This window comes from Notechis scutatus, chromosome Z (genome assembly GCF_049901735.1).
Source record: "Notechis scutatus isolate UNSWTSFEM ecotype Mainland chromosome Z, rNotScu1.2, whole genome shotgun sequence".
In the NCBI taxonomy this organism is placed as follows: domain Eukaryota; kingdom Metazoa; phylum Chordata; class Lepidosauria; order Squamata; family Elapidae; genus Notechis; species Notechis scutatus.
In genome coordinates this window covers 24,437,874-24,465,803 of record NC_142025.1, presented here as the reverse complement: position 1 = coordinate 24,465,803, position 27,930 = coordinate 24,437,874, and the positions used below count along the sequence as shown (strand labels likewise).

Genomic DNA, 27,930 nt, shown 5'->3' with positions numbered 1-27,930 from the left:
AATGTGGCCTGTAACTGAGGAGGTCCCCAACTATTCTGTTGTGGTCCCCAAGGGGCTAAGCCACCCCCAAACCTGGTGAGATCTTGCCTCTCATCTCCATGCCCTGCTCCATCTTGATCAAATCGGGTAGTGTAAATATCTGATTGACTTCTTCCAGGCAATCCTGAAGCTCCATATCTCTGGGATATAACCAGTCCCATAGTCTCTAGGAATCATCCAGATGGTGCTTCATAATGTTCCTAACCCCCAGGAATGTCCATTGGGCTGGAACTCCGTAAAGGGCCTCGAGATGCTACTGAAGATCCAGAGGGACCAGCGTACCTCTCTTTTCCATACCAACTCGACTGGTCCTGTAATGATACCTCACTAAATTGTGTCCTTAATATGTCCAAAGTGGTACTTCCTGGAACCATCCAGCCACTATCATTGTGCTGTCCAGCCAGTGTATGAGAATTGGAAAGTTAGTTAGCAATTATGAGCTGTTCCCTTAAGGGAAGGCATCATGGTAAATGTAGTTAAGGTATCCTGGGAAATGTAGTCCATGTCAGGTGATCACATCTCTAATCCTGATTGGTCACTAAATTGACCCTTGATGGATTGGAGGTTTTCCTCACTCTTGACTGAACTCATGGACTCGTGGTAACTGTTCTACTTCTATTGCTACGAAATGGGAGAAAAGGGATAGGAGATAACCATCTTTTTACCTACAAGACAGATATGCAAAGGATTGGTCATTAAAAAGAACTTCGTCACAAATGTGAGTTATGAGGATACCTGATGAACCAATAATAAAAACTTTGTATGAATGTTTTGTTGAGTTTATCTATCTGCATCTGTACAGAAGACAAAATCTACCACTGTACAGAATACAGAACAATCATCCATACATGGCCACTGTCGCACTCGCCAACTGTCTGTGGTCCCAAGAGGGTTTGCACTCATCTAAGTCTTCCAATCAGTTGTTTTAATGTCCACCTACTCCAGGGGTTCACTCAGCCTTACAGACTTCCGTGACTTTGGACATACAACAGGTTGCACAAGGGTTTCTGTTTCCAAACTGGATCCCTCAACCAAATCCCCGTTCCTCTGTCACCTTAATAGGCACAACATGGTCTATTTCTTCCGCCATATCGCTCTCCCACCAACAAGTTATAGAACAAAAGTATGTTTGTGAACTCTAACCTTCTCTCAGCCAGTCCTTGATTATTGAAGATTTGTCTTTAAATGAATCCAAACTCCAGCTCCTTTTTAGGACAATGATGGTTTATTCAGTATAGCATCAAACAACAAATACTCTAATCAGGTAAGAATGGCTAAAAGCCAGGAAAGGTTAGAGTTGATTTGGTAAGGCTCCCTTTCCTTTTATCACCATTATCATGAGACACACCACACCCAGGCCTATATGTAGTTCTAATTCTGGCTATGCCTAACCCATTATTTCTAAATGCTATTAACCCTATAACATGTCTACATCCCTACCCTATTCCGACCCTCACTTAACTGATCCCCACCTGGTGCCACCTTAACCATGTTTTAACCTAAGTCCTAATTACCCCAACCCCCTTTAACAATATGCACCACATCAATACATGAAAAGAGCCAGTTCCAGCAGCCCCGCAGTTGTTGCAGAATCCATCCTGCAGCCCTGTAGTTGTGGCAGAATCCATCCTCAGCTCTGCTGAGCACACAAGCAGAAATACAGAGATAAGGTGACATGGCCAGCTGAACTCAGAGCCCAACACTCATAAAATTTGCTAGCAAACAAACTCACAAAATTAACTCACCATGTATGTAAATATTATTATTTTTTATTAAAAAGAGCAACTTTTACCCAAAATCAGGCAAAGCAGACAGGCAGATTGAGTTGCTCACATAATCACAGATTCATTCAGAGATCTATCTTTCTGCCATTGGCTAACTGAGTCTGTCACATAAAATTTGCTTGCAAGCAAACTCATAAAATTTGCTAGCAAGCAAACTCATAAAATTTGCTAGCAAGCAAACACACAAAATTAACTCACAACACACCAAGTATGTACGTATTGAATTTTTTACTTAAAAAAAGAGCAACTTTTGACTTCCAGTTTGGGCTTCTTTGGCAACAGACCGAAATCCACGATTGTGCGCGGTTTCGATCTGTGCTCGCCGCTGGAGCACCCCGATCCCTTGCATATGGGGCTGAAGCCATCCCGTAGAGGTGGCGAAGAGGGGGGAGACCACCAGCTGAGTTGAGGGGAGCCACATCTCTCCTCCTCAGCTAGTCTTTACTCCCTTTCCCAAAGGCGGTTGCAGCGGTGGTCAGAAATGGCCACCTCAAAGAGGAACCCAACCGGACAAGATTGAGCTGGAGGAAGACAAAGGGAAGAGCTTGACAGACCAGGCTAAGCAGAGATAACATCTATGCAAGGTACCCTGGAATTTAAATTACATAGAGTGTTACTCCTAAAAGAAGATTTTTAAAGCGACGGAGAAGAAAGAGAACAGGGGAAAAAAAATTTTTTTCTCACACAAACAACTGCAATTGGCTTTGAATGCTAAAAAGAAGAGATTTAAGCAAGAAATTTGTGTTAATCTACTTTGACACTAATAGGCAATTTTAAGCTGAAATTAAAGTGTCAAGGGGAAAATAAAGACGTTCTGGATATTCTAAAGCCTTCAAAAGGAGGAAAGTAGAGGAAAAAAGAAAGGGTGGGACTTGGAAACAGCAGAGAGTACCACCTGGAAATAAAAAGAATTAACAGTGGAATTTTAACAAGACTACCAAAGGATACATTGTAACTGAAACTTTGTTACAAGATAACATAGCCCCCGGAAAGGGAAAGTGGAAAAAAGAAGCAAGAAACAATTTTGGATTATTTAGTGATTTTTGGAATTTTGGGTGTTGGATTTCTAATGGTCTGAACTAAAATTAATCGGGTGGTTGTTTAAAAATGCTTAAAATGGCAGTACTCCTTGAGGAACTAAAAATTGAACTTAAAAAATGAAAAAAGAGTCTCAAGAGGGATGAGGATCCTTTGGCTTCGCGCTTCAATTCTTAGAAATGGAGATTTTGAACTATGAAAAACAACAAGAAATGCTTGAAGAACAAGAAGGGCTGGACAAAGAAGAAGCCATCTTTAACAACCAAACAATTCCATGTGGGTTAAAATGGGAAAAGGGGGGAAAGGGAGTAAAAAACTCAAGACCTGAGGAAACAATTAAAAAAAGAATAGTTTGAAAAGTAAATATAATACTAGGAAGAAGCAGAAGGGAGGATTACAGAAGGGAGAATCAGAGAGACAGGGGGACAAAAAGGGTGGTGAGAAAAAGAGGGGAAAGATAAAAAAGAAAAGAAGTTATAAGGGTCAGAAACAGGAAATAAAGAAACAGGGTAAACATACAAGGATTAAAGGTATTAGCCTATTTAAAAGACATAGAGATAATGGTTAAAAATATAGAGAGGATTCTGCAAGAGTACAAGAGATAGTGTTGTTATATTGGAAATAGTAATGAGCTAGAAAATATGAAACCTAGGTGATTAAAGTGAAAGACGAAACTGGTATTGTTATGTAATGGAATGTTGGTTAATAATTAACGATTTATAAAATATAATTGAAAAGAAATGTAAAAGATTTATAATGAAATCAATACCAGTTGTCAGGATGAATTTGAATAGAATAACCATTTTATTCATTATTGTTATATATATTTTCTTTTTTTAGAATTTAGTGTGTATTTTTAAGGGAAAGTACCAAGAGGAATTTGGTTGATAAGAGTCTAGATACCCTTTGAGTTCCCACAGTGCCTAGAGGGCACCCAGGCTGGAGCTGCCGAGACTCCAGATAGGCAAAATGGAGACAGAGCTTGAGGGCTCCCCCAGCTCTGTCTGGAAGAGGACACGGGGGAGAGGCGCAGCCCCACAGCCAGCCAGGACATGGGGGCCCCACACTCACCCCAATCCGAAGGGAAGCCAGGAAAACCCTCAGCTGACAGTCCATGCAGGAATAGATGGAGAGGAACAGCAGGGATCCCCCCTAATCCAGCCAGATCCTCTCCCCAGGCCTCCTCCCCTTGACAGGAGGGGATTTCCATAGGGATCTCTCGGTTTTACAGGAGAAAACGGCGTTTTTCATCCTTGAAACCTGTGTCTCTCTCAAAGAGCCCCTCAAAGAGCCCCTTCCGATCCCACCTCAGCCCCCAATGGGAAGGCATCTCCCCCTTTCTTTCTGTGGCTCAGGATCCCACTTTTCCTTGAAAAACAGCCCCTGATGAAGATCCCAGAACAAAGTTTGGCCTTTTCTCTTCCATTTTCCGCTTCTTTCCTTGGACAATTTCAACATCTGCCCATCATTTCAAAGTGCAACAATCGATACTTTCATCAGAAAAAAATATACAAAGTAACATTTTGGTGGGAAATTGCCAATATAAAAATGCGGACATAGAAGTGGAGTCGCAATGAACTTTTTTTCCCTCAGAAATTTGCATATCTTGGCTGTGGAATAGGAAGCGCTGCTATAACAAGGGTCCTTTTTCTAACCGTTTTTCTTCATTATTTCTTCATTATTATTTTATTATGGTGTAAAATAGAAAAAAATAAAGCAAGTGAGGAAATGAGAAAAGGAAGGAAAGGGGAGGTGAAGTTTGGGAGAAAGGAGGTGTCGGCCCTGCAGGCACGTCAGGAAAGTAGAACAAAGCCAGTCTGGCTTTGCTCTACTTTTCTAATGCGCTGCCACTGCTGTGTTCTAGGTGCTGGTCCTGTAGGTCCACCCCATTGAACCCACTGCACCCAAGCAAGTCCAAGCAGAGAAGTGCACCAAGTCAATGGGGTGAGCCTGAGAGAGGGAAAGAGAGAGAAAAGAAAGAGAGAGAGAGAGAGAGAGAGAGAAGGAAGAAAAGAAAGAGAAAAAGGAAAGGAAGAAAAAGGGACAAAGAAAGAGGGGGGGAGAGAGAGAGAGAGAGAGAGGGAGGGAGGGAGAGGGAGAGGGAGAGGAGAGGGAGAGAGAGAGAGAGAGAGAGAGAGACCTGATGCATCAGATTCAAATGAGGCCTAGTTTAGACTTGAGGCCTTTTTCCACATTGAAACATCTTTGCCAGCATCTTTGCCAGTACATTGAAACATCTTTGGCTTCTATTAAAGGTTTTGTGGACGAAACATGGTCAAGATTATGAGGAAGCTCTCACATTTTGTTGAGGCTTTAAACAGGATCCATTGGACCAGACCTCCACCCTAAAAATTACTTTTCTCCAATGTATTACAGTGCCAATTCTGAAGAAGGCAAAACCAAAACCAAAATTACAAGGAGAGCACACACACACACTCCCTTCTAACCCTGCTGGAGCAGGTGATTGGACTAGAATAGATATCTCATTATCCTCCTCCCTCCCTCCTTTATTTCTTTTTCTTTCTGTCCCTGCCTTCCATCCTCCCCTCTTTCTTTGTCTGTCTCTTTTTCTGTCTTTCCCTTTTCTCTTTTTTTTCTTCTTTCTCTCTCCCTTTCTTTTCTCTCTCTCTCTTTCCCTCTCTTAGGCTCACCCCATTGACTTGGTGCACCACTCCACTCAGACTTGCTTGAGCAGGTCCCTCTGGGGAAACGGGCTCAATGGGGTGGACCTGCGGGGCCGGGACCTAGAATGTGGCAGTGGCGGCACGTTCGAAAAGTAGAGCAAAGCCAGTGGTCAGTAATTTTTGCTGCAAAGAATCACAAAAGCTTCTGAGCTGTGCACAAGAAGGGACACACATGTCAATGCAATTCAGCAACATAAAATAAAGAAATACAAATAAAACAAATCAACAAGAATCGGCAAAGCATGTCTGATTAGATTCTATTCACTGCTAGAATCTAATCAGAGACGCTTTGCCTATTCTAGTCCAATGACCTGCTCCAGCAGAATTAGAAGGGTGTGTGTGTGTGTGTGTGTGTGTGTGTGTGTGTGTACGTGTGTGCATGGCTGTCAAAACTCCAAAAACAGGTCAAGTATCTCTGAGGAGGCCAGTCATAATTTAGAACACTTGCTAAACAACCGGCCATTAAGTGAGGACCATTTGTATTTGGTTTGCCAGTCACCTGACCACGCCCACCCAGTCATATGACCACCAAACCACATCTACCAGGTCATGTGACCAGCAAGCCACGCCCACCCAGTCACGTAACCAGCAAGCCATGCCCACCCAGTCACGTGATCAGCAAGCCACACCCTCAAATTACGCCACACCCACAGAAATTTGAATCCCACCCCTGGGTGGGGGGTACTGAGGATGAATTTGTAGCACCAAGGGGGCAGTGGACTGAAAAAGTTTGAGAACCACTGTGTTACATTAATATCTGTAAAGAGGGGTCCTGGTCTACTTGGGTGACATTCTTATTTACAATGGAAACTCTAAAAGAACACATCAAGTTAGTAAGAAAAGTATTTAAAAGACTGTTAGATGCAAAGCTGTATGTGAAACTATCCAAATGCGAACTCCACAAAGAGTCATTAGATTATCTTGGCTACCGCATTTCAAATCAGAGGATAGAAATGGATCCAGTAAAAGTGAAATTGTCTTGGATTGGCAACCCCCAAAGAATCACAAACAGCTGCAAAGCTTCTTGGGATTTGCAAACTTTTACCGACAATTTATCCCTTCATTTGCAGAGATTGCATTACCGATAACAGAACTATTGAAAACTGGGAGTTGGGGGACAACCAAGGCAACCTGGACAACCCCTTAAATGGACTCTAGAATGCCAAAAAGGTTTTGAATTGTTAAAAAGGCATTTCGCACAGGAACCCATTCTAAAACATCCTGACCCAGCATTGCCTTTTATAGTGCAAGCCGATGCTAGCGACGTAGCACTGGCAGCTGTTCTACTCCAGAAAAATGATAATGGAGATCTGCAACCCTGCGCATATACATCTGAAAAACTCACAGACACTGAAAGAAGATTATGCAGTTCGTTGGGCTTTACAAACTTGGAGACAATTTTTAGAGGGCAGTAACATTCCGTTCGAAGTGTAGACAGACCATAAAAACTTAGAAGCTCTAAAAACAGCCAGGAAAATCTCTCCTAAACAAGTTAGATGGGTTCAATACTTCAAAAGATTCAATTTCCAATTGAAGTACCTTTGGGGGGAGGGGGAATCTATTGGCAGATGTGCGGTCTAGGAAGCCCCAATTTGACAGTAAGCAAGAAGTATTTCACCCAATCATTCCACCATCCCCTCAAGAGACAGTTCAAATAATCACACGGGCACAAGCCCAAATAAAAAAAAATCAAAGACAAATCAGAAATGACCAGGAAGTTGCAAAATGAATTAACAGCAGATACTTGGTATCAAGAAAATAAGGATTTGTTAACTATGCAAGAGGGTGTAGCATGGAAGGATTCTAAACTATATGTCCCAAAAACTTTACGTCTTCATGCACTTCAGAAAAGTCATGACTCAAAACGAGCAGGACATTTTGGATATTTAAAAACCCTACACATGGTCAGACGCCAGTTTTGGTGGCCAAAAATGAAGCAAGACATTGAGGAGTAAAGAGTTGTACCACTTGTACAACAAGGAAAACCAGACCAGGAAAACCTTCATGATTATTACAATCTGTAGCAGAACCATCCCGGCCCTGGAAGGAGATAGGGATGGATTTTATAGTAGATTTACCTGAGAGTCATTTGGACTGTGGACTTGCACACAGTTATTTGGACTGTAGTGAATTTGTTTTCCAAACAAGCTCATTTTGTTGCATGCCCAGGACTACCATCAGCCAGGAAATTATCCAAAATGTTTGTGAATCATATATATAGATTGCATGGAGAGCCTCGCAGAATCATTTCAGATAGAGGGGTTCAGTTTACTGCAAAATTCTGGAGGGAATTTATAAAAGCAATTGGATCTTCTCAAGGTCTAAGCTCAGGATTTCACTCAGAAACTAATGGATTGTGTAAAAAAACTAACCAACTTACTGGACAATATTTAAGATGTTATGTAAATTACCAACAAACCAACTGGGCTGATTTGCTACCATTTGCAGATGTTGCTTATAATAACGCTGTACATAGCAATACTGGGTTAACACCTTTCCAAATTAATACTGGGATGGAATTCATTGCCAAGGGACCACCACCACCCATCCATTTCAGTAAATGAATGGATGGATACAATTAAGGAGTCTTGGGAAAACACAAAAAAGGCTTTGAATAAGGCAGCACAAATCCAAAAGATACAAGCTGACAAACATCATTCCTAGCAGCCACAATTTAAAGTGGGGGATAAAGTTTATTTGTCAACTAAATATTTGAAGTTACACTTACCTTCTAGGAAATTAAGCCCAAAATTTATAGGGCCTTTTCAGATAATTAAAGTAATAAACCCAGTAACTGTGAAATTTAACCTCCCTAGGCTATTGGGGGAAGTATATTTGGTGTTTCATAGTATTTTTTAAAGCCATTTGTTGATTCTTCATTGAGGCCAGCAGAACATGTAGCTCCAAAGCCTTTGTTCATTGTGGGCCATGAACATTATGAGGTTAAGAAAATTTTGGATTCTAGGATTTTCAGGGGGAAGTTACAATATTTGATTCATTGGAAAGGCAATCCAATTTCACAAGCGACTTGGGTAAATAGCTGGAAAGTTAATCCTGATAGATTGGTGGGAAAATTCCATGAAAAATATCCACACAAGCCTAAGGCGAATTCTGTGGGTGGCAGAAGAGGTTAAAATATGCAGTGTATGATTGTGTTTAACCTAATTTCAATCTTTGTGTATTTTATGTTGTTGCAGGGGTTTCTTTTCAAATGAGGGAGTGATTCTTCTTCCTGTGGGAACTTGAGCTGACTGTGCTGAGGCCCCTTGAGGTGGAGATTTATGACATCAAACAACGTTGAATTACTTCATTGGAGAATGTGACTTTTGGGGGTTGTTTCTAACTTCTAATATTGTGGGGTAATTCCGGGTTGTGTCAGATCCAGAATTACCACGGACTTTGCCAATTTGATGCTTTCCTAAATAAAATAAATTGTCTTGGAAGATGGACTTTGCTCTTTTCTTTTTAAATGGATTTCATCACTTGGAAACCTAACAAAGCTTACATCACCGAGCTGAAGGCCTGCCTACCAGCAAACATGGAAAAGAAAAATATGTAAACCCATCAAGGAAGCCCTCAAAATGTGTGGCTATCCCAAGTGGGCCTTCATCAAATCTCAAAAAAGACCCTACAGGAGCTCCTCTGTAACAGACAATGACGAGAACAATAAACAAAGCAATACTGTACATTCCGTACATTGCAAGCATATTGGAAAAGCTCTTTAGCCAACATAACATACATGTACACTTCAAACCCAAGAATATACTAAGGCAGAAGCTTGTCCGCTCCAAGGATAAAACACCCAGACAGAAACTGAACAACGTGGTATATGCAGTACGATGCAGTGAGCTGTGTGCAGATCTGTACATTGGGGAAACGAAACAACCAGTTCATAAACACCTGGCACAACATAGGAGAACGAACACATCAGGACTAGATTCAGCAATCCATCTGCATTTAAAAGGCACAAGCCACTCTTTTGAAGACAATAAAGTTCATATTTTGGACAGAGAATATCGCTGGTTTAAAAGAGGGATTAAAGAGGACATCTATGTCAAAATTGAACAGCCCTCTCTCAACAGAGGGGGACAATACAACATTATCTATCTCCAATCTACAACAGAGTCCTTTCAACAGTTCCAAGAAGGCTCCACACCAATTTGCACCACTCAGGTGATCCTGATGACACAGATAAACCTCCGGGTGACCTTAACGACCTGCTAAAAGAATGCAAATGACCAGCTGCCTGCATGGAGTATAAATCCTTCCATTCCCCACTATCCAGTCAGAGCTAAAGAAGCTTCTTGGATAAGAAGCAAAACTTCTTTGAAGAAAAGCCAGAAAGACCAATTGCCTCTTTAAAAAAGCATCTTTGTAATTTCATTAATTCATTTACCTTATGTGCTCCGCTGGCTGTAACCCATTCTCTCTGATCTTTAACTGCTGAAAGTTTTTGAATAATATCTGTGAATTAAAGAAACTGAATAAAATATATGCCTCCCATAAAATTCTTATTTTGAATAGTTTTGAGGAAAAGAATCCATATTTACAAAATAGTAATCTGTTTCAGAACTTAATAGATTCTGACACATGATTTTGAAGATTCAGTGTTAGACTTAAGATCTAAAATGAGATGTCTGCAGAAGTGGGGATGTTTAAAAAATCATATTGATTATGACTCAGCAAGGACTTGTCAATTTTAACACAAATTAACGCATTTTTAAAAAAAGGATAAAAATTTAATCACATGGCTGCAGTCCTTTCTTGATTGTCCCATGTGGATATCCTTCAAATACATTGAACCAAAGGATGAAATATGTTCAGCCATGTTTAGAAAAAGCCATTAAAATTAGTATAACCTCATTATTCCCGACTAAGTAAAAATCTATGGTTTTATTGGGTCAGATTGAACCAGGTTTCATATTTCTTTAAGACTTGCAATCTCATCTGTTTATTTAGTGTTACTTGTTGTGTAAGAGCAGTTTCAATATTAGAAAGCTTAACAATACTACATATTTCAACCAACATTCAATTTTCCTATTTTATAACTTTACTACTTCATTTTACTGGGAGCTAATTACTTAAACTTACATATCATGTTGACAAGTTTGTCTATGTTATGTTGCTCCTCTCCATAAGCAAGATAATCATTTGTTACTGTTTCCATAGACTGTAAATGACAAAACAATGGAAACATGGTATCAAGAGAAGGTTATGATAACACTTTATAGCACATATGCTCCCAACTTGTAAATGACATACTTTTTCGTAATATACCACATAATAATATTACAACAATGAAACAAAATTTTTATTATTATTACACTGAGATTGCCAGGGGAAAAAAGTATTAATACAGAACATTAGTCAGGTTTCATACTATGGCTTGGTAGTAGCACCCAGAATCGCTGGAAACCAGGCAGCGTGTAAATTTATCTCTTTCTGCTCTTTTGCTTCTTTCCTGACAGTTAGCCACTTACTCAGTTCTTAGTAGTTTATCTTAACATAAACTTTTAGACACAACTCCGATGGCTTAGAAATTTTACTGCATACAAGGAATTCAGAATCTTTGAAATGTATGTAATGGGGATATCGACAGTGCATATTTTAATGTTATTGTCTTTCCCTTCCAGCTTTCTAAAAATAATTTCTCGATGGTTTGTTTGATGGCTGTTAACTAGCTTAATGTGATAATTTTGTATTTTTGGCAACTACTGATCAAGATTTAAATTCTGGCATCTGAAAGCAGAACTGGAAAAGACTCTGATCTGAAAGTTGGGACAATTGCTTGCCTGTCACTTTAGATCTTTCGTGTGGGGCAGGATTGTAAACTCGCAGCCCACAGGCTGGATGTGTCATGCGCTGGCCAAGACCACGCCCAGTTTAGCAAAGGAGAAAAAAGTCATGATACGTCACATGATGACGTTGTGATGACACGAGTTTTACATCCATGGTATGGGGGAATTCATTGGAGAAAGCAATTATATTTGAAAATGTTAGTAATAAAAGGAAATCAGGCCGTCAAAGAACACTATTCCTGGCCATCACCAAGCTGTCATCACCCAGAGCAGAGAAAAACTCAAAGAACTATTACAAGAAGTGGAGAGACCTGGCCCACAGAATCATCAAGATTCAGGCTTGACTGAATGGATAACATCAACATTACAAACTTTACATCAGGGATGGTCAATTAATTTTTCCAAAGGAAAATTAGAAACTGGGATGCTGTGAAGGGCCCATGCCATCCTGCTCCTGCAGCTACCCCACCGATGCCAGTGATGCTGCACTGATATTTTGCCCTTCACCAGCACCGCACTGCCCACTCCTTTGCTGCTGCTCCACATCGATTCTCTGTCCCCAACCACCAAAGCTGCAGGCCAGAATGGGACTGCTCATAGGCCAGAGGTGGCCTACAAGCTGTAAAGTGCTGTAATTTTAAATGTGACAGATTAATCCTATGGGTCCGACATCCCCAACATGAAGATGACCCCATTTTTTCCAAAGGAGCTTTTTCTTTTTTATATAATTTACAATGTACCCAACTTTCTGTTAATTTGAAATAATAAAATGATTGGGAATTACTCAGTCCAGCTGTGGAATAGCAATAGCACTTAGACTTATATACCACTTCACAGTACTTTACAGCCCTCTCTAAGCGGTTTAGAGTCAGCATATTGTCCCCAACAATCTGGGTCCTCATTTTACCCACCTCGGAAGGATGGGAGGCTGAGTCAACCTTGAGCCAGTGAGACCTGAACTGCCAAACTGCAGCCAGGAGTCAGTAGAAGTAGCTTGCAGTACAGCATTCTAACCACTGCACCACCATGGTTCATGTTACTATTTGCTTCTTTTGTAAGTTCCCATAATTTCTTCAAATTCTGAATGTTCACTATACATTAAAATATTTATAATCTTTTCATTAGCTCAATACTGAGCTTGTCTGACTTCAACACAATAATATGATCAACAATAATATGACCCAGATTTCATCATTCTAATAGAAACATAACAATATTGCAAACGGATGACAGAAAAAGACCTAATAGCCCACCAAGTCTGCCCTTTGAGATTTTCTTTTTAAATAAATAAATAAATACAGAAAGAAAGATAGATAAATAAATAAATAAATAAATAAATAAATAAATAAATAAATAAATAAATAAATGGCTCACATGGTTAGAACACTGAGTTGATCATCTGCAAGCCTGCATTCAAAACCCAAATGTTGCTGTGTGGAAGAGTGAGTTTCCATTATTTACTCCAGCATCTGCAAACTTAGCAGTTCAAAAGCATGCAAATGCTGAATAGATAAATGGGTATCACTTCTGTGGGCTCATTAATGGGGACATGAAAGGAGCATCCAACTGGGTATCCCCCACCCAGCAACAGTGACATCATTGGTCAATCCTTTCAACCCCCAAAAACCTTAGAGCTTCCAAGATAAATATGAAAAATTTTAATTTTTTAATTTTGTTTTATTTTTAATTTTTTTCTGAATGATGGATATTTGTTTATATCAAGCATTTTAAACTCATTTACTGATGAATGACTCACTATCTAATCTATTATTTCTACTTCGTTCCAAGCCCCCACTACTTTTTGTGAAGCAATACTTTCTAACAATACTTTTGAACTTCCCTCCTGTTGGTTTGAGGTTATGCCCTATGTTCTTGATTTTTTGCTTAATATTGAAAATACTTAGCATATTTAGAGATTTCAATCACGTCTCCCCTTTTCTTTCTGTCCTTGAGGCTGTACATATTCAGTTCCTCCATCATTTTTGTTGTCTGTCTGTGGACTCGCTCAATCTTAATATCTTTTTTTAAGTGATTACTCCAGAACTGGACACATATTCCAAATAGGGCCTATGTAGCAGGATTAGGACCTTCTTTTTCCTGCTAGTGATCCCTTTAGTGTTGCATTTCCCATAATTTTGTTTGCCTTCGGAGCTGCCTAGACACTGTTTACTCATTTTGCAGTTAACTGCTATGAGCACATCTAAATCATTTTCATCTGTTGTTCTGTCTAGCCCATAATATTGTATTCTGCCAGAGGATTCATTTTCCCCAAGAGCATGATCTTATATTTAGACAGTGAACTGCAGTCTCCATATTTTTTACCAATTTTCCAGCAATGCCCAATTCTTTTCCATGTTACCCCAAATTAAATAAACTACAGCCAAACTTTTGCAAACCTAACAAGTATCATAAGATTTTAATAGGGTTTCTTAATAAGATTTCAGGCAAGAATGGTTTGGTATCCTATAATAATGAATAATTTCTCAGGAATAATATTAGTGAATTTCCTTTCACAATCTTCTGAAATTTTGCCAGTTTTTTTTAATATTTTTACTAATTTTAGAATATGTCATTGTTGCCATTGCCATGTCATAAGTGTAACACAGGAAAAAGTTGTTAATTTCTACCATAAATTGATATCGGTTTAGGAGAGGAATATATCTGTAATATGGCAGCTTATTAGTTTGCTTGTCATTATCATATTTAAAAGGATGGTTATCTTTGTTTTCTACCTCTGTCATTATCCAAAAATACTAAAATTCTGCTATGTGTTGTAAAAATAAAACCCAACAGAAAAGGGGATGTCAGATCCAAGTATCTGGCATTCTTCAATGGAAGAAGAAGGGAGTGGGAGTTGGTACAAGTTATCCTTTTTGATGAACCTGAATATATTAAATCTTATATTGAATCTGTATAACTGCACATGATATACAACTGGAGGACTGGAGCCAGATGGCTAGAAATTTGTCACCTCTTGGAGAGATAGCAAGAGGAGAAGGGACCATAAAAATTCCAGCTCTGGAAGATACTCCCTGGGAAAATCCTCTAAGATATGTTCCCAGGAAAGGGGAGGGGGGAATTAACATGTTGGTTCTTTGCTTGACTAAATCCACATCTAAATAAGGGGAGGGGTTCTAACTCCCTTTATCCATTACTGAATGCCTGGAAGCACCTTAGATTCTGCTTTCATTAGTACTGGATTCACTTCCTTTCAATAAAGGATTCCTTTTGAAATACCTAGTTTTCAAAAGTTCATTCTTTTCGGCTGAAGGGGAAAAGTCCACATGCTTACATAAAGCAGAATCTGCAACAGAGGTCAACCTGGACAGGAATTATTTTTTAAACTTCACTCTACCGAGGGGACCTGCAAAAATGTCTGAATATAGCATGGAGCAAGGGGAAGCCAAATGCTCGGGAGAAACTTCGACAACTACCCAGCCAGACACTGACTTTATGTACCCCATCGAAGACAATGAAGCTGCCTGCGAGAACTCCACAAAGCCCTGGTGGTCTATAGGCATAGGAAAGAGAGACAGCTGGGACGGAAGAACCAAGGGAATAACCCTCACCCGGGGTAACTGTAAACCCGGGTGGAAAATGGAGCTGTAGGCCCTCTCTGATCAGGAAGAATGGGTCGAGGAACCACCGGCAGATGACCAATTGAAACGGTACATAAATCGCCTCGTGAGGGAAGCCCTGGAGGACCTCAATGTGAGGGATGAACCAGGTCACCAACGGAGGAGAGCGAGGGAACCAGAAATTGAGAGAACCTGAGCTGTCACCCCTAATCCAGCTGAGAATGTTCAGGCACTGGAACAAGCCAGAGCACCAGCAGCCATACCAGGTACCCGACCCCTTGCCTCCCCAGAGCAGGGGATTAACCCTGGCCAACCCAGAGACCTACAACTGCAGAGAAAGGTCCCGCCCTTGGGGGTAAAATTCGATGGGGAACCCCAGAAACTGGGATTTTTCCTGGTGCAAGTCCTCACCTACATGCAAAACTATGGGCGGAATTTCCTGACCCAGGGGGCCCGAGTGCAAGTTGTCACCCTGGCCTTAGAGGGGCAGCAGCCAGATGGATGGTGGCTCTCCACAACGTCAATGCCCCAGAACTGAGGAACCTCATTGATTCATGACAGCCCTACGCCACCACTTCGAAGACCCCCTCGCCGATATAAAAGCCTGCGACCGCATTAGAGTCGTAAAGCAAGGCTGTCGCTTGGTAGCTGAGTACACCGAGGAATTTCATGACCTGGCCGGCCGAGTTGACAGGCCAGAAGATATCCTAGGCTGTTGATTGAAAGATGGATTCAATGACGACTTGTACACTGCCTGCCTGGCCCATGGGGCCCCAAACCTCCTGCATGAATGGTACCTGATAGCAGAGAAGGCAGAGATAGACATAACCCATAGCCAGTACCACAGTGGCAACGTTTGGAGAAGATCCCCACCCCAGGGAAAGTGGGAATTTTTCAAACCCCAAACCACCATGACTCCAAGACCATCTGGCTGCTTTAAGTGTTGAAAAGGGTACCACACAACAGAATGCTGTTCCAAAACCCCTGCCAGAAAGCCAGACCACCCATCAGGGGGGAAACCTGGAAAATCCAACCCTTGAGGAAAAGAAACTGGCCTGAGAAGCCAAGAAGCTGTGAGGTTCCAGTCCCCCCTCCCACCCAGAGGAAGAATCCCCAACGCCCCAAGGAGACCTGAGCCAGTCCGAAAGCGATCCGGAAGACGACCCGCTGGTAAGCGACCCAATTGAACCAATCACTCTACCCCTAAGACTATTTATCCCCACCCGAAGGAAGGGGGAGGAAGCTGCAGCGTTACTGGATTCGGGATGCCTAAACAGCCCCTCCCTAGCAGAGAAATTGGGAATCCAATTAAAGAAAATGGAAAATCCCATCGCTTTCTGCCAATTAGATGGAACTATAGCGGGGGAGCCAGACAGTTTTGCCACAGAACCATTGAAAATAAGACTAGGGAACCATAGTGAGATGCTCACATTCATTGCAGCTCCAGAAATGGAAGGGTCACTAGTCCTAGGTCTCACATGGCTATGGAAATGGAATCCAAAAATAAATTGGAAGAGAGGAACCATACATTTCCAGAAACACGTAGCATTTGCAAACAGCCCAGAGGAAAGGAAAAGAAAGGGAACAGAGAACAGAGAGCGAGCCATGGCCAGTCAGCCGGCTGAAGCCATTAACATCCCCAATGAGTACCAGGATTTAGCACAAGTATTTAGCGAGGAGGCTTCTGATGAACTCCCACCCCATCACGTCACAGACTGTGCCATTGAAATCCTACTAGGGGCTAAACTTCCAAACCAAAAATGTACTGCATGTCCCCCAGAGAACTAAACGAACTCAGAGCATTTATCGATAAAAACCTAAAAAGGGGTTTCATCAAACCTACCCAATCCAAAATAGCAGCCCCAGTATTATTCCGTGAAAAGAAAGATGGCTCTTTGCCTCTATGTGTGAATTACAAGAATCTTAATGCCATCAGTGTGGAGAATATGTACCCACTCCCACTCATGAAGGACATGTTAGCCCACCTTTCAAAGTTAGACCTATGAGAGGCATACTACCGCATGAGAATAAGGGAAGGGGATGAGTGGAAGATGGCTTTTAACGCCCCACTGGGATGCTACCAATTTAAAGTGCTCCCTTTTGGACTACAAGGAGTACCTGCCGTGTTCATGCAATTAATTAATGAGACTCTCCATGATTCTTTGTACAAAGGGGTTCTTGTTTATCTTGATGATATTTTAATCTACACCGAAACAAAAGAACACATCAAGTTATTCCGAGCAATTCTCAAAAAACACCTAAACGCCAAACTATATGCAAACCTCTCTAAATGTGAATTCCACCAAGAAAAAATTGACTACCTGGGATATAGTTGTGGTAGTAGTAGTTTTCATAATCACATATAGACTACAAATTAATACCAACTTATATTATACCAAATGATAGCAAGGTATAGCAGTTCATTCATTCTTTTCCCATTCCCAGGGCTACATTTAAATTTCCTAAATATTTTCATCTTTGCTTATCTCAATTTTTTATTATCTCAAAACTGAACAGACTTTGTTTAGTGATTCCCTGAAAACAGAAAAAATGTTTATTTATTTATTTATTTTATTGTTTTTGTGATTAAATTTATTTGCCGTCTATCTCACCATGGGACTACTCTTTTGAGGACTGTGTATAAAAGAACAATAATTTATTTTAGGATAACTGTACCTGTGCTAAACTGTCAATTCCACCCAGACTGTGAAGAACTTCCTAAAGAAGAGAAAAAAAGGTTAAGTATGTCAAATGTATTTCCAATTATATCTACTATTTCATTAGGTTGAGCAGGAAGGTTATAATGTCTGTCCTACTAAGGAGTTCCATCTGGCAGGACCCAGATAACATGCCTTTACTGCTGTGGCCCCTGCCCTCTGGAACATCATTTCCCCTGAAATGAGATTAAACTCATCCTTGCTTACCCTCTGAAAAGTTCCTAAAACATGTTTGTTTTTTTCATAGCCTTAGAGATCCAATGATGAATAGCAAGATGGCTTTATGATGTCAAGTGATTCTTCTTCTGCATTTTTGGGTTTTATCATGGGTTATGACTCAGACACTGACTTTGACTTTGAAGAAGTCACTCCAGCATAACCTGTGGAGTATGAGTGTCACAAGATGCAAAGCCAAAAAGCAGTGAAATAATGATGTAGGTTCTTCAAGCCCTAGCACCCAACGAGCACAGTGGAGAGCAGAGACATTCCATAAGGCATCTAGTCAAGAAGGCAGTTAATATCTTGATAGTGACAGTTGGCTGCAGCCTGATTTAAGGGGCAACCAATTCATATATGGCTCTTTATGACATTGTATGGATTCTGCCTGTGAAATTATGACCTTTCAATTGGTTGAGAACCATGATCTGGCTCTTAGAATCTGAGTGTTTCATACTATCCTTCTTCTATATCATCATCATCATCATCATCATCATCATCACCACCACCACCACCACCACCATCACCATCATCATAGCTGAAAGGGGTCTATTAGGTCTCCTAGTCCAAACCCCTGCTATACCATTTTGGACAAATGGATATCATTCTCTTCTTAAAAGTCTCCAGTGATGGAGCACCCACTTTTGTAGGCAAGCTACTACACTGGTTGATTGTTCTCATTGTCAATAAATTTCTCCTTAGTTCCAGGTTGGTTCTCTCCTTGATTAGTTTCCATCCATTGTTTCTTGTCTTGCCTTCTGGTGCTTTGGAACCCGTGCATTTGGGGTTTTTTTCCCCCATGAGTACAAAATCTTCCTTTTGACAACATTGGATTTATTTTGTTAAATAGGACCTGTGTTCAGGTCTGTCAAGCTCCATCTTGGGCCTGTCTCCTGGAGTGTTGGCTACTCCTACCAATTTGGCATCATCTGCAAATTCAATGAGTTTCCCTTCTATTCCCTCATCTAAATTGTTTATGAAGATATTGAAGAGTATTGGGTATAAAACAGAACCTTGCAGTATCCCACTGCTTACTTCCCTCTATGTAGATGTAATTCCATTAAGCACTGCATATTGAATGCAGTTTGTCAGTCATTTACAAATCCTTCTGGTGGTGATGCTGTCTATCCCATATTTTTCTAGCTTATCAGGAAGTAGGTTGTGGTCCACTTTGTCAAATGTCTTACTGAAATCCAAGTATACTCCTATAACATGTTCTTATTAACAGTAAATCATGCAGGCAAGTGTCTCTCAGACACTGTTTTAGTTTGCATACTTTGACTGTTATTTCTTTGACCTTAAGTAAACTGTGAACTCATTTGGATGGAGGCAATGCATCCATTCCTGCTCTTCTTTACCTCTTCGCAACTTTTTACACCATTGACCATGGTATCTTTTGTCTGACTTAAGCAATAGGGTGAGACAAAGTTCTATACCGGGTTCATCTCCTTCCTCTAAGGATGATCTCAACTGGTACTGATATCAAGCAAGAGATCCAACTCATAACCCCTTCTTTGTGGGATGCTGAAGGTGCTTTTTCTGCACCTTTTTAATATTTACATCAAACTGATGTGATCATTTGTTACCTCAGTCTTGGGCAGAGTGAGTGATGCTGTGGAAGTTCTTTTGTGATACCTGCTATGGGGAACAGACAGGCTATGGGGAACAGGCTATGGGGAACAACAGACTTCAACTGAAAAGAGTGTGGGTAGGCCCTGCATCTGAGAATTTATCATCTTTGGTTTTGGATGGTGTTCACTACCTCAGACTAATTCAGTGCATAATCTGGGGGTCCTCCTGGACTCATGGCTCTAGCTCAAAGAACAGTTATCAGCTGTGGCTAGAAAAGCCTTTGTTCAACTTAATGTTGTGTGCCAATTGTGCTCTTTCCTGGGTAAAGTGGCTCTCTGCTCAATTACTCATGCCCTGATCATCTCCCATTTGGACCATTGAAATGAGCTTTACATGGGGCTACCCTTGAAAGGTATCCGGAAGCTTCAGCTGGTATAGAATGCGGTTTCACAAGCAATGTTAGATGCCCAACATTGTTAGGCACATTATGCATACTTTTGCTGCATAAGCTTCATTTAGTAGCATTTTGCTCCCAAGTCCAGTTCAAGGTGTTTTGAAGTCCTATATGCATGAAGACAGGTTATCTATAGAACTGTGTTCTTCCTGTTACATCAACCTGTTCCACTTGGTCAGGGAAGGGAGGATATGTTGCGGACCTTTTCAGTAAAAAAATTCCAACAGGTTGAAAGAGAGAAATACCTCCATCCTCTGGAAAACTCTCCCCCAAGCTGATTAGTGCCTGAAAGCCCTGTCCCTGCCTTTTAATTAATTTTTAATGATGACTTTAATCATCTTTGGCTCTTTTTAAATTTATATGTTTTAATATTTTTGTACACCACCTAGAGTCCCTCTGTGAGAAAAATGAGTAGTTTCAAAATTTGATAAATAAATAACAAATAAAATTGTGTGAGAGTCAGTATTTGAAACTAGAAGGAGGTTTTTTATTATTTTTATTTTTATTTTAGTCTTTCATGATTTTAAATGTTATTAGGTTTGTATGCCACCTAGCAACACTCTCATGTTTTTAGAGATAGGATAAATATATTTTCAAAGAATTGCTTGAATGAGGAAACAAATTCTTGGAGGAGCATATTAGCAAGGCAGAAACATAGAAGGAATGTGTGTTAATTGGAATTACCTTGAGGTGCTTGGTATTCAGCTTTATGAATTTCTATGATAACTTAACTGTTATGCATCAAACAATGATTCTTTCTTGGGTATGGTAACAGTAGAAGAGCTGGGAAGTAACTTGAGGTTTTGCCAATTATGAATATCTATGCTTTCATCACCTATCACCTAGGTATATATGTGCATAGTTCAGTTTGTAGGAGTCTCTCCCATTATTTTCTGGAGCCAATTCCTATAGTGCACATTTTCAATTACTACTACAGTAAGTAAGTAAGTCTTGATTATTGGTTTTAGGGTCGTGCATTTGAGTCCATGCTGGCAAACAGAAAATTGGTTAGACCAATTTAGTAGTATTGAAAACCATACTGCTGCTCTTTTGTTGCTTTGCTGAATTGTTATTTATTTCTTGAATAAAGCATTAAAATGTTTTAATGTTTTAATGCTTTAATGTCAATAAAGCATTAATTTTTTTAATGCTTTAATGTCATTTAATAAATAACAAGCAATAACAAGCAACTGTTATTTATTTATTGAATAAAGTGTTAAAATATTTTAAAATAATTATATTTTAAAATAATTATTTTAAAATAATTATATTTTAAAATAATTATTCAATTAATTCAATGTAACAAAAAAGAGTTCTTTTTACGGACATGTACCGTATATACTCGAGTATAAGTCACCCGAATATAAGCCGAGGCACCTAATTTTACACAAAAAAACTGGGAAAACTTATTGACTCGAGTATAAGCCGAGGGTGGGAAATGCAGCAGCTACTGGTAAATTTCAAAAATAAAAATAATTAATTTGGGAAATCGATCTCACTATCTCACGTCGCCTCGGGAAGGGAAAGGCAAAGCTTTTTGCCTTTCCTTCCCGGCTGGGGCTGTTGGGAGTCGCTGCCGCCTGCCTTTCCCTTCCCGGCTGGGGCTGTTGGGAGTCGCCGCCGCCTGCCTTTCCCTTCCGGCTGGGGCTGTTGGGAGTCGCCGCCGCCTGCCTTTCCCTTCCCGGCTGGGGCTGTTGGGAGTCGCCGCTGCCTGCCTTTCCCTTCCCGGCTGGGGCTGTTGGGAGTCGCCGCCGCCTGCCTTCCCTTCCCCGGCTGGGGCTGTTGGGAGTCGCCCGCCTGCCTTCCCTTCCCGGCTGGGGCTGTTGGGAGTCGCCGCCCTGCCTTTCCCTTCCCGGCTGGGGCTGTTGGGACGCCGCCGCCTGCCTTTCCTTCCTGGCTGGGGCTGTTGGGAGTCGCTGCCGCCGGCGCGCCCCAGTCCCGCCGCCTCGGAAGGGAAAGGCAAAGCGCTTTTGCCTTTCCCTTCCGGCTGGGGCTGTTGGGAGTCGCTGCCGCCGGAGCGCCCCAGTCCCGCGTCGCCTCGGGAAGGGAAAGGCCACGGCTTGAAGGCCGCCGCTGGAGCGAAGCTGCACGCAGTCGCTGCGCTAGCATCGGATCGGGCGTGCCGGACGGTTCCGACCGAGCCCCGAGCGCCGTCTTTGGCGCCCGCCTAGCGCCGCGGAGCTCCCTGTACCGGGAGAAGGGGAAGACACCCCCCAGGGCGGGGCAGGGAGAGGAGCTCTCCCGCCCGCCCCTCTTTCCGCGCCCACCGGTCTCCCGCAGGGACGACCCCCGCCCGCAGTCGCCGCCGCTTGAAAGAGACGGGCCGGGGGTGGGTAGAAAGGCGCCGGGCGCCTTGAGGAGAAGGTCCTGCGTCGCCTGTCTGCCCGCGGATGTCAGCGGAGCTTTGCCGCTGCTTCGTCCGGGGTCTCTGGGCAACACGTCCACCCGAGCGGGCTTGTTGCCTCCGCACGCAACGAGCGCTGCCCTCGGATTCCCTGTCCGGTTGCCCCCTTTTGAGGGCGATGGCAGTAAACTGTTCCCGTAGCAGCGGCTGCTCCTCTTTCCGGCTGGGCTGGTGAATGAGGCTTCGCAGAGTTAAGACTGTATGGACTGTATGGATTCAATCTGGATTGGGATTAAAATGATTCTAGATTTACTAAACCCCAGTTACTTCTTCCTGGCCTGTCCCCTTGTTGGAGCCAACAGTGGTTTATGGTTCACTAAACCTTGGGGTACTTAGTGGGGTGTTCTGCTGAACTGTGACTGAAGCAGGCCAGTTACTTCTGCCCGAGCACCAAGGAAAGTATCAGGATGCGGCCCAGGACCTGCATTTCAGGGGCTCCCTGGCTCTGATTAAAAAGCCAGATCTGAGCTGTGTTCAGACCAGCCTTTGCACCCTCGCCCTCTCTTTGGTGGGAACTACTGGGTTCTCCGAAGAGGGGTGGGGGCTGTTTTTGGCTCTGAATGTTATCACAACTTCACGTGGGTTCTGTCCTCCTTCAGGGCGGTCTGAATCAACCCGCCAGGCCAGAGTTGTAATTTGTTGCCTGGCTTCCCTGCAATCACAACTACCCCACTACTCCAGAGTCAGATGGAGCAGAGACCTCATCAGGCTGGCCTCTCTCCCCCACCCTTCTCAAGAGCCTGGAAGCTCTTCATGTCCTTCATGTGCAGCCTGGAAGAATGAATGACTTCCAAAGCTCTGGACTCCATCAGGCCCCTGTCAGGCGCAAGTCCCAAATGGGGTCAGGGTGTCCCTTCTCGGGAGGGCGTGAGATTGCACAAGAAGCAGGAAAGAATCCCAGAACAGCTCCTGCGTAGTCACGTGTTCCCTTTTCCCCCACCCTGGTGCTCCTCTCAGGTTTGCTAAAAACAAAACCACCCGGGTGACCCTCCTGCCTTCTGGAGGGCACAGGCGCCGGCAGAGTCCAGAGGGGAGCGCGCGACCGTCCAGCTGGCAGGTGGGACTGCGAGCATTTGGGGGACTTGGCTGCCTCAGGACCCGCATCCCCTGCTCTCCTCAAGGGAAGCGCGTCTTTCGCTCTGTGGTGGAGGAACCAGCCAGCAAGGCAACCAGGGGCGCCTCAGGCGTATCAGCGAGAGGGACGAATTCATGGCTTCGGAAGGCCAGACCGAGCCCCCTCCCCCAGCCCCTCCGGGCAGAGGGGCCGGCCTCCCGGGACCAGCCGCTCGGCGGAGAGAATTGCTGAGCCGAAGGTGCCCTGCGAAGCCTCGTTCACCAGCCCAGCCGGGAAAGAGGAGCAGCCGCTGCTACGGGAACAGTTTACTGCCATTGCCCTCAAAAGGGGGGCAACCGGACAGGGAATCCGAGAGCAGCGCTCGTTGTGTGCCGGAGGCGACAAGCCCCGCTTCGGGTGGACGTGTTTGCCCAGAGACCCGGGACGAAGCAGCGGCAAAGCTCCGCTGACATCCACGGGCAGACAGGCGAACACGGGACCTTCTCCTCCAAGGACGCCCGGCGCTTTTCTACCCACCCCGGCCCGTCTCTTTCAAGCGGCGGCGACTGCGGGCGGGGTCGCCCTGCGGGACACCGGTGGGCGCGGAAAGAGGGGCGGGCGGGAGAAGCTCCTCTCCCTGCCCGCCCGGGGGTGTCTTCCCTTCTCCCGGTACAGGAGCTCGCGGCGCTGGGCGGGCGCCAAAGACGACGCTCGGGCTCGGTCGGAACCGTCCGGCGCGCCCGATCCGATGCTTAGCGCAGCGGCTGCGCCGCAGCTTCACTCCAGCGGCGGCCTTCCAAGCCGTGGCCTTTCCCTTCCCGAGGCGACACGGGACTGGGCCGCGCCGGCGGCAGCGACTCCCAACAGCCCCAGCCGGGAAGGGAAAGGCAAAGCGCTTTGCCTTTCCTTCCCGAGGCGGCGGGACTGGGGCCGCCCGGCGGCAGCGACTCCCAACAGCCCCAGCCGGAAGGGAAAGGCAAAGCGCTTGCCTTTCCTTCCCGAGGCGGGCGGGACTGGGCCGCGCCGGCGGCAGCGACTCCCAACAGCCCCAGCCGGGAAGGGAAAGGCAAAGCGCTTTGCCTTTCCCTTCCCGAGGCGGCGGGACTGGGGCCGCCCGGCGGCAGCGACTCCCAACAGCCCCAGCCGGGAAGGGGAAAGGCAGGCGGCAGCGACTCCCAACATCCCCAGCCGGAAAGGGAAAGGCAAGCGCTTTGCCTTTCCCTTCCCGAGGCGGCGGGACTGGGGCGCCCGGCGGCAGCGACTCCCAACAGCCCCAGCCGGGAAGGGAAAGGCAGGCGGCAGCGACTCCCAACATCTCCAGCCGGGAAGGGAAAGGCAAAGCGCTTTGCCTTTCCCTTCCCGAGGCGGCGGACTGGCTGCCCGGCGGCAGCGACTCCACACCATTTTTTTTCAGAGGGAATCTGACTCGAGTATAAGCCGAGGGGGATTTTTTCAGCACAAAAAATGGGCTGAAAAACTCGGCTTATACTCGAGTATATACGGTACCTTACTGCAATACTGAAATAATCTGCTGCTTTAAATTTATTTATAGATTTAGAACAATGCTTACAAATTGAAAATGTGTTCACCAAATAATTCCATATTACCACGACAATGGTCAGAATATAATTTACTAACTAGATTGGACAAATGATCTAAGGAATACAACTTGTTACTAGAAAGGCCACTGACTTGCATTAATAATTAACCAGTAGTTACAGTCGTGTTACAGAATGTAATGCTGAATATTTTAAGAGGTAAACTAAAGGCAAGCCAACCTGATAGCATGGATCTCTCATTAATAATCTTATACAAATTAAAATTCTTAGAAAATGGACAGATGAAGCTCGGTTAGCCCATTCCCTGCAAAAAATAAAAAATAAATATCACATATTAATAACTCTAGGCCAATATATTCTAATTGTGCAAGTTCATCTTTTTATAGATAATAGTCAGACAATTACAGACAAGAAAATAACATCTCATAAACTACACTCATACAAATAACCTATTCCCTATTATTTAACTTATTTTTAATTAAATATGTGCTGTTTAGCATAGTATAAATTTAGAACAAAATTAAAACAAATGAACTGCTTACAAGTTTTAAACTACAGCTCTATTAATAGCAACACAGACTGTGAGTGTTAATAGCAACACAGACTGTGAGTGTTAATAAAATCTCAAGCTTATAGACTTCAGTTTAATGAGTTCAAGCAACCTTCATATAAAAAACAGAGTTTGGCTTCCCCACTACTGATGAAGAGCGACGTTTTCTTTGCAATGCATCCTAAGTTTATGAAACAGAGGGATGCAGGAAAGCATCATCCAAATCAATATGAAATATGTTGATTCTAAATTAAGCATTAGTTCACTTTCTGAAATTTTTGTAATTTTATTCTATAAATTCATTTCAATAAATCTTACTGAACGGAACTCTTTTAAAATTATCCTTGGAAACAAATCTATTAGTTTAGGCATCTTCCAGAGCCTTACAGCAATGACAAAACTGAATCCAAATATCTTATCCCAAATAATGGACAAAGTCCATTAACTCAAGGTTTTATCAATATTTCTGGGAAGGAATAAGTGAAATGAGTGGAGAAGCCAGTGGAAAGACTGACAAAGATAAACTGGGGAGTAGGTATATAGATCATTGTAGCAAGAGGAAGACTAAGAGATAGTATAATTTTAATCTCTTGATAGCATGCAAATTACATCATAATGATGTCATTATGCAAATAAATAAATCCCTGTAGAAAACATACTTTGAATGTAACAGACATTTGGGAGTAACAGATACTTCATACCTGCCACTTTATCACCATTAAATCAAGATTTCAATAGCTTCAACACTCAAGACAAAAGCAAAAGCAGAGTATGTTTGAACTTACCTCATATAAGAAAAAAAACACTCTCATCTTTATTTTTTTGCAAGTAATTTTTAAAGTTTTGATTTAACACCCCTAAAAATGCAAATACCGAACTATAATACACATTTCACTTTATTTTCCTCTCACTCATTCTGTCTCAGAAATAGCTGTGATTAAAATGACAGCTCAAGGTTATGCTGGCCATCAAGTCAATTCCTAAATATAATCTAGTAAAAACAAAGGTGGTACTGCTGTAGGTGTAAATAAACTCCCCAAAATTGAATTATTTGGAACAATCTCTCTGGGCCTATGGCTTATTTAAGCTAAAGGACATTTAAAATATTTAACAATTTATCTGCTTCAATTAATAAAGGAAAAAATAAATTTAATATAAAACTAAAACAAAGCAGGAGGCTTTGAAATTCAGCCAAATTATTCACATTATATGAAAAAATGCAATTTAAATCAGACTGACTGAACTTAATGGGATGTATGAATGAATTAAATCCCATACATTTAGTGAATGTGTTCTATCCCACTAATATAGGATTAAGGTACTGGAACCATGCTCAAATCCTCCCTGACCACATAATTTACTTGGCAATTTTATGTCAGTCGCTATCTCTCATCTCAGTCTCACTAGATTGTTCTTGTTAGTATAAAATAAAGAGAACCTTCATATATTCCACTTTAAAACTTTGGATTCCAGAAGCTTAAACCAGCCAAAGGTCAACAAATGAATCAAACTAAACCTGAGAAACCAACCTGATTTTGGTGGAGGTTTGGGGAATAGAAGGAGAGTAGTTTGCCTCTTGGCAGTTTTTTTCTTCCATGTAGAAACTTAATTTCTCCCAATGGGGAGAAGAGGAAAAACAAAAAAAATTCTAAGATTGCTGGGGGATTGACAATGGTGTGACTAATGGCTTCAGGGTGACTATCGGCCATGGGTTACCCACTCATCTTAGGGAAAATGCAGTAATATAATAAAACACTTTAAAAAACAAAAAACAAAGCTGACATCCATATTTTATTTAAAGCCATTCCCATTCTATGAGAAGCAATGCACAATTTATTGGAACATTTGAGGATATAAAAAGCCTTGCTTTTATAATTGAATTTTATTTAAATTTAATGTTATGATCTGCAAGTTGAAACCGTGAATATTAATATGTACTATGGAGTTGGTCTACTCCACAGCTGAATACTGCACCCCCATTTGGCTTAATAGCTGCCACATTAGCAAGATCGATGCTAGACAAATGATACAATGAGGATCATAAGCATAAAATCTACTCCTACTTGCTGGCTCCCCATCATGAGCTACATTGCACCATCAGCTCTACGAAGGCATGAAGCCTTATTGAAGGCTTCACAACAAAATTATGAGAAACCCACTTCTTCCTGTGCACGCTGATTTTCCTCATCTATCAATTGGCAGGCTTAAATCCATGAAGCCCTCTCTTGACACTCGCTTAACAGCTGCCTAACAACTTCTGTGACATCAACGCACAGTGGAAAGCCAAATGGGCTGCTGAATGCCCAAATATAGGCAGTTACGTATATGGCCCTACACAAGGTACCAGGTTTTGACCTTCCTCACCAGCATTGGTCAACTCTGAACAGGGTCTGTACCCTACATGGTGTCTGCCAGGACTCATTGTTAAGTGGGGCCTTGTCTCTACTCCTCTACCACAGAGTAACTGTGGTGCTCCTCGACAA

The 27,930-nt window shown here is 42.6% G+C and overlaps 1 protein-coding gene across 3 annotated transcripts in view; it reads right to left on the bottom strand.

The window, feature by feature from the left end:
- NEK10 (NIMA related kinase 10) overlaps positions 1-27,930 on the bottom strand; it is a 238,999-nt gene that overhangs the window by 198,079 nt on the left and 12,990 nt on the right. For all 3 annotated transcript variants that reach the window (XM_087946352.1, XM_087946353.1, XM_087946354.1), the window contains exons 6-9: positions 25,117-25,201; positions 17,598-17,639; positions 10,637-10,715; positions 9,942-10,009 (exon numbers count right to left, since the gene is read on the bottom strand). In XM_087946352.1, the coding sequence (XP_087802478.1) occupies positions 9,942-10,009; positions 10,637-10,715; positions 17,598-17,639; positions 25,117-25,201 (274 nt within the window). The remainder of the gene's footprint in view (positions 1-9,941; positions 10,010-10,636; positions 10,716-17,597; positions 17,640-25,116; positions 25,202-27,930) is intronic.